Raw genomic sequence first — 10326 nt, 5'->3', positions numbered from 1 at the left:
ATAACATGGATTTGATCCAGCAGCTTGGAAACACAGAGAGATCAGATAAAATGTCATTAAAATTATTACATATATCAGACATGTTTTACAGTGTACTCAATTATTATGTCACGCCAGTTAAAATACGGTGTATTCTTTCCTTTAAACAGCATGGGGGATTTTTAACAATCAAGAGCTCTAAAATTGCAGTGGCAGACCTCATAGAGACTCAAAATTCAGTTTCCAAGATATTTTAATTAAATCCCAAGTCCAAAAGTCTTCACAACAAAGCAGACAGGAAAAATATTAGTTGGAAATACAAAGCTCTATGACACTAATACCAGAGACAAACCTATGAGCTTATTCCCAGCCTCTTAAAAAGATGGAACAGTTTTGTTCTTTCAGTAAGTCTTCCTGAAAGTTCAAATTATTTAGAATCTCTGCCTCCAGTTTTGAGATCATTGTTGATAAACATTAGTATTTTTTCTTAATTACCCATACAGATATATAAAATTTTAAGTGTTCATACAGAAGGAGCAAGAACCAATAATCAAGAATACACATAGTAGTCCATACACCTGTGGGGGATTAAATTGGAACACCATCAAAATTACTCCCACTGAAGTATCAAGAGATGTTTTTTCCAGAACATTTTCAAATGAAATACAAATGTCCTCAAGACTTCCTCAACTTAGACTTAAGTCTCAGATAATACAAATAGTCAAAAAGTATCAAAAAGTCCTTCCCAGTGTGGACCTGTCAGCCTTCTCACATTCAGCCTCGCATTTCAGGAGGAAAGCACTAATCTTAGTTATCATTTTAAAGCTATTATACCTATTAAATAATTGTTTGCAATAACAAAACAGGTGTAAGAATTTTAACAAAACATCCTAATTCTCAAGTTTTTTACAGTGAGCATTTTCCAATTCTGATAATCCGAATATTGCAAAATGAATTCTAACTCTTGAGTGCTGTTCACAGTAGTTTCGTTAATATTTTGCATACATCAAGCCACTGCATTCATGTTTCAAGCTCCACTGTCTTTAAAATGAAAACAGAGATTCCTACTGTACCATTAATTGCTAATCTGACACTGAAACAGTGGTTTCATAGTCATGAGTGATGGGATTGAGAATTTCTGTGTAACTCCACTTCCCTAACAGGTACAGTAATAAACTGTTAGTTCTTTAGGCGAAAGACATGAATCTGTTGGATTAAAGCTTCATTCTCTGCCTGTAATGAGTAACTTGAGGGCCTTCTGTAGATTTTGCACAGCAGTGCTCACATCTTCATACTGCAACGCACTGCCGGCATATTTGCAGTATTTTTGAGCTCTGGCAAAGTCCTCTGGAGTCAAGCGGACTTCTCCTGCAAAAACATAAGTATTACAAAGTTACTACAAAGGAAATGTGACTTAAGCTTCCTTTCTTATAATTTTTGTGTTTTACTGGTATTTGTGGTAATATTATGAAAACCAGGCTAATATTTGTGATAGTATTATAAAGACCAAGCTACAATACAATATTTCTTCTGTTCTGTTCTCTTTTCTTTCCATTCATATAAAGCTTGACTTCTTTGCTATTGAAAAATGTGAGGACCTTTCTAAACACTGGTATTTGCATGACCCAGTGCCTTTCAAAAGTAAGCCAATACCTTTGGGAAAGAGCTGCTCTTCATTAAAGACAGCGAAGGAGAGCTTTTATATGACATTAAGTTAGCTGTAATCATGTTACAACCTGCAAGAAACAAGGACAGCGCTTTTTGTGTTTACAGCATAATTACTCTGCTTTCTTCAGAAATAATACATAGTTAGAAACTGTTCCTTCTCCACTGGAATAACTTTTCAGAATGTAGAAGAATTTCTCACTGGCCTGTTTTCACATATTCTATGTTTCTGTTTTTCCAAATAATTTTTGTTTCCAATTTTATGTAAGATGACTGAAAACAAGATTGATGTCATGAAATGTGCCCATTTTTGTAACATTGGAGAACACTAGCAAAAAATATTCCCATAGTATAGTATAAACCATAGTATGTTAGTTGTTAATCAGAGTTCTCCTGAAGTAAGTTAAAACTTCAGGAATTCTGTTGTGCTCAAACACATGCACTCAGTCTTGGAGAAGACATAGTAGGGACTTAAGCCCTAAATGGCAGAAGATTTTATATGTGAACAGTATCACTGATGTGGGTGTAAAACAAAGCATAACTGTGTTACTGTACCTCCTTCCACCCACAAATTCACTGTGAGTTTTAAGGCTAATCCCATGCCACTACAATAATGGGCAAATTTATATATATCCAAATACGGACAAATTATAAAATCTTTACTCAGGTTCTTTCAAAACAACTTGTAAATAATAGATTTTTATGGGCACAGATAAATAATTACATAAACCACTAAATATTATGCATATATTTAAAACCTTTCCACACAGTATGGTATAAGCACTGAATAGATTTCACAGATTAAGAGAGAATGTGCTTTTAAATGCATCATACATTTTACATAAAGTTTAGTTAAACAAAGATTTAGCCCTCCAAGTACATTTTACTCTTAAGCAACTACATGAACATACTTTAAAGCCATTTTTATGGCGCAATTTCCATTAGCTGAATCCTTTCCTTCAAAATAGAACTGTTGTTAGCAATACTGTGAGAATGTTTACTAAAGAATCTCTATTCTTATCAAAAAATGTCTATTATATTTGCTTTTCCTTCCCCCAATCTTACTATTTAAGTACAGCTTTTGAACAAATAAAACAGAAAACCTGGGAACATTAAAAATTAGACTGGTCTGCTGATTTTTAAACAACCCTACCCAAATAAAATCTGAAAGGTAAGCACACTGAAGATTAATTTTATCAATTTTTAAAATATACTCTAGAACTCCACTTATTTCCCTTTCAATAAATAAATATAACCATTGAGGGACATAAAAACATGGTGGGCTCATTATGATTGCAATGTATATTAATTTCATGCTTAGTAAGGGAAGTCACATTAAATCTCTTAAAATACATACACATGGGAGTAAATCTTGGCGAGGGAGTACATAAACACAGGCACACATCTCAGGTATTCTGTAACCTCAGGAAAGTCACAGACTAAAAAGCAGCTGGGGTCAATACGCAACCACATTTCTGAAGATCTTTAAGAAATTAAAAAGACCAAGTTTCCCTCAAAGTAGCTTTATGCTATGATGCCAAAAGAAACTACAAAATCATTCTTTAAAAACTGGCCAGGGCATCAGTCCAGTATTCAAATAATTTATTGGAAGCAAGCCTAAATTCACCCGTCTAATCTTATTTTTACAGTATGAGCTCTATTAATGTTTTGCTGGCATAAAGCCTTATTTATTATGAAATCTACCTCAGATGCTATTATCACACAACTTGAGGGAAAAAAAATTAATAGTTTTAAATTTATAAACCAAAGTTTATAGAGTAAGAGGGTTGGTCTTTTGATGTGCTCAGTAGCTTGAGCTCCTATTGAAGTCGACACCTCACAATGGAAAAGCAAAATAGAAACAAACCAGCTCTGTGTTCTGAAGTTTTACAAATAATGTAAAACTTAACTGCAATGACTGTACTTACATCAAAGGTATAACCACAAAAGTTAGTAACCTACTTCAATTTACATATTCAAGCAGTTTTGGAGGAAATGCCCTGGGGGTCCTGGTGGACACAGATCTGCCCATGAGCCAATGATCCACCCTTGTGCTGGAGAGTGACAATGGCATCCTGTCCTGCATTAGGAAGAGCACTGCAAGCAGGTGAATGGAAGTGATCCTGCCCGTTTCAGCCACATCCTGAGTGCCGTGTCCAGTTCTAGGTTCCTCAGCACAAGAGAGACTGACATCCTGGAGACAGTCCAGCAAAGGGCAACAAAGATGACTAAGGAAATGGAGCATGAGAAGTGCCCAAGAAAGCTGGGATTGTTCAGCCTAGAGAAGAGAGAGCTCAGGGGGATCTTATATCAAGTACATAAACACCTGAAGGGAGAGTATTAAAAGCACAGAGACAGGCTTTTTTAGTGATGCCCAGGGACAAGACCAGAGGCTGAAACACAGGAGGGTCCTATCTGAACATCAGGAAACAGTTTTTACTCTGAGGGTCACCAAGGTCTGGGACAGGCTGCACGGAGAGGTTGTGCTGTTTGTCTCTGGAGAGATTCAAAACCTATTTTTAGAACTGGCAGTGACATTTTTTCTCAAACTTCTTCAGTGCAGGAAATTAAACCAGAGGCAGGGTGCATGAGCAGGGGGAGACAAAAAGGACATGGTCCTGAGTGACTGGTTTTACATGACCTGTGGAAACCCAGGGCACCGGGAATATTTCCCTGTCTGCTCTGGGGTGCCCTGACCCCCAGGAGAACACTGACTTTGACCCCCATTCATGGAGAAAGTTCCTAAACTCCTGAATAGACTAGAATCCACTAGAGTGTGAAATACATTATAGAGAGTAGTGTAGATGTATCATTTAGGTGGGAATTTAGGTTTTGGGATTTTTAGTATGTAGTGAATGGAAGCAAGATGGAGGGCACAGAGCGTCATCCTGGGCTTCTTCTTCATGGGTTTGGGTGGCATTTTGTAATTGGGTGGAAAAGTTTGCATTGCGGGCTTTTGGGGATCAGTTATTGGGTTAAAAGAGAAATAATCTAGGTGTCAGTTCTTAATTGGATAGTTTAGTTTTAAAAGACCTTGTAATGATAGATTGTAGCCATTTTTGCAGTGCTTGTCCACTGCACTGAGCCTTGTGTGGACAGCATGCAAAACTCTAGATAAGATAACAATAAACAAGAACCTGAAGATAAATAAGATAAACTCAAGACTGAAAAGATCCAGTGTGTCTCTCTTTCCTGACACAAGATCACTCCAGGAGGGTCTCCCCTGACAGGGGAACCCCCTGGGAGGGCCCAGCCAGAGTCCCAGAGGTTGGGGAATTGGCAACAGGTATGACCGACAATGACCCTTCCTTGAGCAGAGGGGCTGGACCAGACCACCTCCTGAAGTCCTTTCCAACTTCACGTATCCAGTGATTTTTGGCTCTAAAAAAGCCCAACACCACCGAGATACAAAAGGTATACTGTATTTATTCTGAAACAAACTTGCTTCCTGTGTTAATCTGAAATTATTAGGACTGTAGTTATATTACTGAAACATGACAGGAATATGGAATCTGTAACAACAAGCATGATTCTCTTAGTTTAAGAGAAACACAAAGTGAAACTGATTTGACTAGAGCTGCTGAAATCATTTTGGGGAAAAAAAAGTTTTAGAATGAAAGTAATGTGCATTTTACATAAATACATCTGTTTCTCCCTGGTATCCTTTTATATCCTTCAGATGTTTTTCTTTTTTACGACGCCCAAATATAAGGCAGATGATTTAAGAACATTTCAATCATACAAATTGGTACATAAAAACAGTGATGGAAAAGGTAACAAGTGGTTTTTGAAACAAGATACTCTTTTTTCCCATTAAATCACTTGAAATATTTGAAATATAAGTACTCAAGGATTTCTTTTTAAGATCATGAAAACACACTCAATGTCAAATTATTATTTCTACTTTGTGTGTAGAATATCAAACATTATACACACAACTACAATGGACAAATGCCTTCTTTATACTATGCCACCTGTGGAAGGGACCATATGGCAACATAAGAAGATCTTACAAAATCTGTGTAGCACAACTATGAATGCCTTTAGTGTTAGTAAAATCTAGGGGTAATAAATTTTTCAAGACAACTACACCAAAGAAGTGCACACACACATACACAAAGTTGCTGCATAATTCTACATTCTGTTGTCAGACACATTAACCCATGCTTAAATGAAAAAGCTTTGACACTTTCAAAAGTCAGTGTTAAACTCTGAAACCTCTTCCCACAGGACAGGACAACAACTGAAAGATTTATGCTAACTAAAAATCAAAGTACACTATGCCTTTAACTTAATCTTTCTTTGATAAAATATTCTACTCCTCTCCACCAAAAGTTTTTTTCCTGTAACAGCTTTAATCAAATGACTTCTCCCATGTTACAGAAAGCAAAGAAAATATATAATTTATCTTTAAAATATACATTTGATCTTACTACATGAAAGAGTCTTGCAGGAATATGTGGAATATCCTGTTTGGCTATGCCTATACTACCACATTCAACACTGCCAAGGAAGGCGTCTCAGCACTCAAACTTGACTGTCTGCAGCATCAAACTGCTGGAACAGATTCCAGTATGGTTTTGGCCCATGAAAACTAGCACTTTCCCAAACAATTCCTGGGCATGACTTGTGGTCAGAGCAAGCTACAGATCATTCAATATGAGCAGTCTTAACAAGCTACCTTGTTTAGGTTTAGAAGTTTAATAATATGGATGTGAGAGGTTCTGTGCCAGCTGCTCTCCATGCCAAATATCTGCAAGCCTGTGTAATTTGTTAGCATGGACATAGACATCGTGTCTAAGTGATGGAACAAATGTACCTTGCACTGTGCTAGCTCTGTGGGTCTGTTGGATGGAGGGCAACACTGATCCCTCCTTCTCATGTAAAGGAAGCCTCAGTTCCACAGGAATGGTACACACCTCAATATGCAGCAAGGATCTAGCCCAGATATGTATATTGCACCTCAGGAACTGGAGAGAGCTCATGGGTCCCACAGTTTTGTACATCTATTAACACATACAGGCATGTCTCAATCTACTGATGGGTTAGAGAACAAGGCTACTGTTAGAAAGGACTCCTCACCAGCATGAGAAGAATGCACAAGAAACACTTTCCATTCCTCTCAAGCTTCTTAACTCCACACATGCAAAGAAAACTATCAGTCTACCCCTACTGACACATCCCCTATGCTCTCTGAGACTCCTGCATAACTGACAGTGTGTTTTCTAAGCTTTCAAACCAAGAACCTGTATGACCTTTATCATTTCTTGCCTGTACTTTTGTAGCACTCCCTCATAAGAATGTGAGACTTTGAGCTGTTACAAGACCCAAACTTGTAGTGACACCACAGAGATGTGCGGAGGAGGAACACAGGAATGCAAATACACAGGTTAGATCAAGTTAAGAGATTTATCATGGTGCTTAGCAGGGGTCCTAATCTTTGAATTACACAACATTACTTATTACGCATTCTCATAAACACACTTAATTTCTTCTTATTTATGTACTTATTAAACCAGGTTATCTCAGGTAGGTGTTAAAAGGGAGCAATGCAATCATACCATTCAGATATGAATAATGGAATGTCTTCAACTTAATTAAAAAATTATGTTTCAATCAAAATTATGACATTTTTGACAACCAGAAACAAACATTCAAACCAAGAAACAATGATGACTAAAATTTTTAGAGTAGTTACCAAAAAACCCGGTACAATGACTGTCTAGAAGATCATGATAAGTTAGTTAAACATGAAAGCTTTGCTTCTAAACATCACAAAATTTTCCTTCCAGCTAGCAGTCACTATAGCAAGCCTTAAGTAAAGCTTTGAACCATTTCAGTTGAGGAGCTACCAAAACCCCCACAGCAGTCCCCAAAACTCAAAAACTATCACCATCACCAAGTTTAAATGTTACAGCTACAGGTCTGAGGTGTTGTTTTCAGTGAAATGAGTTACTGCCACATGAGACATCAGTGCCAGCTCAGCTGGCCAGAGCATGGTGCTAACAATGCCAAGGTTGTGGGTTTGAGCCTTGTAGAGGCCATTCACTTCAGAGTTGGACTCAATCCTTCTGGGTCCCTTCCAGCTCAGACTATCCTGTGACTCTGTGATTACAGTAATATGTCAGAAAAACTGTAGCACCTACAGTACCTTTTGCTCTTCAGGAGAATACTAAAGATTAGTATGTCTCTATCAAATTTTGCTATTTTTATTTCTTCCGTAAAAATGGCTTTCTAATATATTAGAATGGAAATATCCTTAAGCACTCTTTATGCCAGCAGATTAAAAACAATTTGAACAATGAATTCCTACTATAGCATTTGATTGAAGCAAAAATGCTTTTTCTGAACAGCTATTTTAACACAGTCTTCAATACCATAATAAAGTAATTAAATATCTCTAAGTTATAAAATACAAGAACATACCTATCTAAACTTTGTAGTCATAACAGGCAATGTTTTACTGTGGTTAGTATTAGAGCTTAACATAGCAATTACATATAATATTGTATACTAATGAGAGTATATCCTGACGAGGATAAACTGTAGGCCTCCTAGACCTCCTCCTCATTCAACATCCACATTATATTGACAAAAAAATCTGATTATTACAAACAGATGCAATTTATGGAGGTTTTTTACACTCTTTTCTCTTTTCCATGGACAGAAAAATTCTTAGAAAAGAATTTAACACAGTTAACTCTGTGTCCATATGTACTCATGTACCATATGTACATGAGTCTTCAACTGAAAATCTAGATGATTTCAGCTTTATTGTCAGTTACTACTCTTCCACAAGCCATGATCTCCCCTTAGCCCTTATGTGTACACTTCAAAGCATGGGATATGCAAGCAGACATAAAATACATATGATATAGGTTATCAGTGATTTCAACATCAAAGACAAATGACATCCTGGAAGATAATAGCCTTGATTAAATGGTACATCAAAATAACATCATTAGCAGTACCTTACAAATTGATTGTTTCATTTAGCACAAGTGCTACTTCCAGTCAGGAAGCACACACTATTATTCTGCACAAAACCGCAACTTGAATGTTTTATTAATTATTTTCTGAAATTAATAAGTAACTTACATGCTGACCCTGTAGAATAAATTTTAATTAAAGATTCCCTTTACTTAAAATTTATTCTACAGGGTCAGCATGTATATTACAAAAAATACAATTTGGCAAGGCTATTGGAAATATAAGCTTTGTAAAGCATATTAGAACCTCACCTGAGAAGCAACATAAATAATAAAAATCCTTATGCAATGCTAGCTCCTTAATTCAAAGCAGTCAGACAGACAACACTATATTGTAACAGCTTTCAGAAACTATTAAAATCTTAGCAAACAATGCTTAGACTTTGTCCACTCTTTCTAAAATTCTGGAATAGCGTTCAGATAATAGTGACAACATTTCTCAAACTTCTTCCTTCAGTGTAGGGGAGACAGAGAGGACACAGAATGTCCACGAACAACAATACAAATGCCACAAGCTTACCTGCAGACTGAGCACTGTAAAGGGAAGGATCAACCAGAGGAATATTCTGTGGAGCAGGCTGAATGGTGTTACTTGTCACTCCTGCAAATCAATGCAAAAAAAGGACTTTGATTATTTTTACTTATTGACTTTAAAACTAAGCAAAAAATCAGAAAAGATATACCTTACAATTTTCAAATTAAGCAGCTGATAGCATACGAATTCTGAAACTGTAAGAAATAATTTAAATGCTTTCACTTTGAATATGAATGTTTTACAAAATAAAACAGAAGAATGTACAGACTGTAATCCATTTCACCAGTACAGGAGTTCAGAAATTTAATTTCAGGCATTAAAAAATAAGAAAATACTAGTCCAAGAGACAGTGGTTACCTTGAAGTATTGAGGAAAACCTGCTAAATAAAAGCGTGAGTAAACTTTTATATTTGAAACTGAAACTCTACATTCTAATACCAGAGGCAGTCTATATTATTATACTTTTAACGCCCTGTGCCAGTCGCCTCACACTTGCCAGTATCTCCTTCCTAATTCCTTTGAAAACAATTAATGAGGATAAAAAAAGCTAGCTACATTTAAAAGGGAAATAATGGTGCTAGAAGAAGAAGAAACAGTACTTTATGCTGTGAAGCGTTCTTGTACCTGCGTTCCCATTTTAGGTACACTCATTTGTTTTGATTGAAAACTGTATTTTTGCAATATGTCCAGAACATACCAGACTAGCATAAAGTTATTTCTGCAACATCTGCTGTCTAGGAACATATATGTATTCTGTAAAAGTGCTCCAAACTATGATTGACATATTTCAAGAAAACATTAAAAAATACTTCCAGTGGTATTTTTACGATTTTAGCCTATGAAGATGCTTTTGCCCCATAATAATGTGTTATTGTACTTTCTATGTGATGGACTAGAATTGGGGCAAAAATTCATCTCCCACTGAAGGTATGGATTTCTCAGGTGTGATTTGGAGATACCTGTGTTATGAGGTACTTCAGCTGGAGTGTTGGCAGGTGCATGGGCACCTGGTGGTATATGTATGCCAGTGTAATTACTAGTTGGTATGTTGTTAGCTTCATAGGTAGATGATGATGATGATGGAGCTGTTCCACCATGGACAGAAGACGACCCCGCTTCTTCCCTTTCAGCATCTGCTAGAACGATACAAAATAGGAA

General features: G+C 36.5%; 1 protein-coding gene across 3 annotated transcripts in view; it reads right to left on the bottom strand.

Moving 5' to 3' along the window:
• Positions 1-214: 214 nt before the first annotated feature.
• VTA1 (vesicle trafficking 1) overlaps positions 215-10326 on the bottom strand; it is a 37917-nt gene continuing 27805 nt past the window's right edge. For 2 of the 3 annotated variants that reach the window (XM_054279868.1, XM_054279870.1), the window contains exons 6-8: positions 10128-10304; positions 9154-9234; positions 215-1347 (exon numbers count right to left, since the gene is read on the bottom strand). In XM_054279868.1, the coding sequence (XP_054135843.1) occupies positions 1202-1347; positions 9154-9234; positions 10128-10304 (404 nt within the window). In that variant the 3' untranslated portion in view covers positions 215-1201. The remainder of the gene's footprint in view (positions 1348-9153; positions 9235-10127; positions 10305-10326) is intronic. The other variant, XM_054279869.1, reaches the window with a different exon arrangement.

This window comes from Melozone crissalis, unplaced genomic scaffold, assembly GCF_028551555.1.
Source record: "Melozone crissalis strain CALT ecotype California unplaced genomic scaffold, PUWL_Pcris_2 ptg000027l_1, whole genome shotgun sequence".
Taxonomy (NCBI): Eukaryota; Metazoa; Chordata; class Aves; order Passeriformes; family Passerellidae; genus Melozone; species Melozone crissalis.
This window is presented reverse-complemented; position numbering and strand designations above follow the sequence as displayed.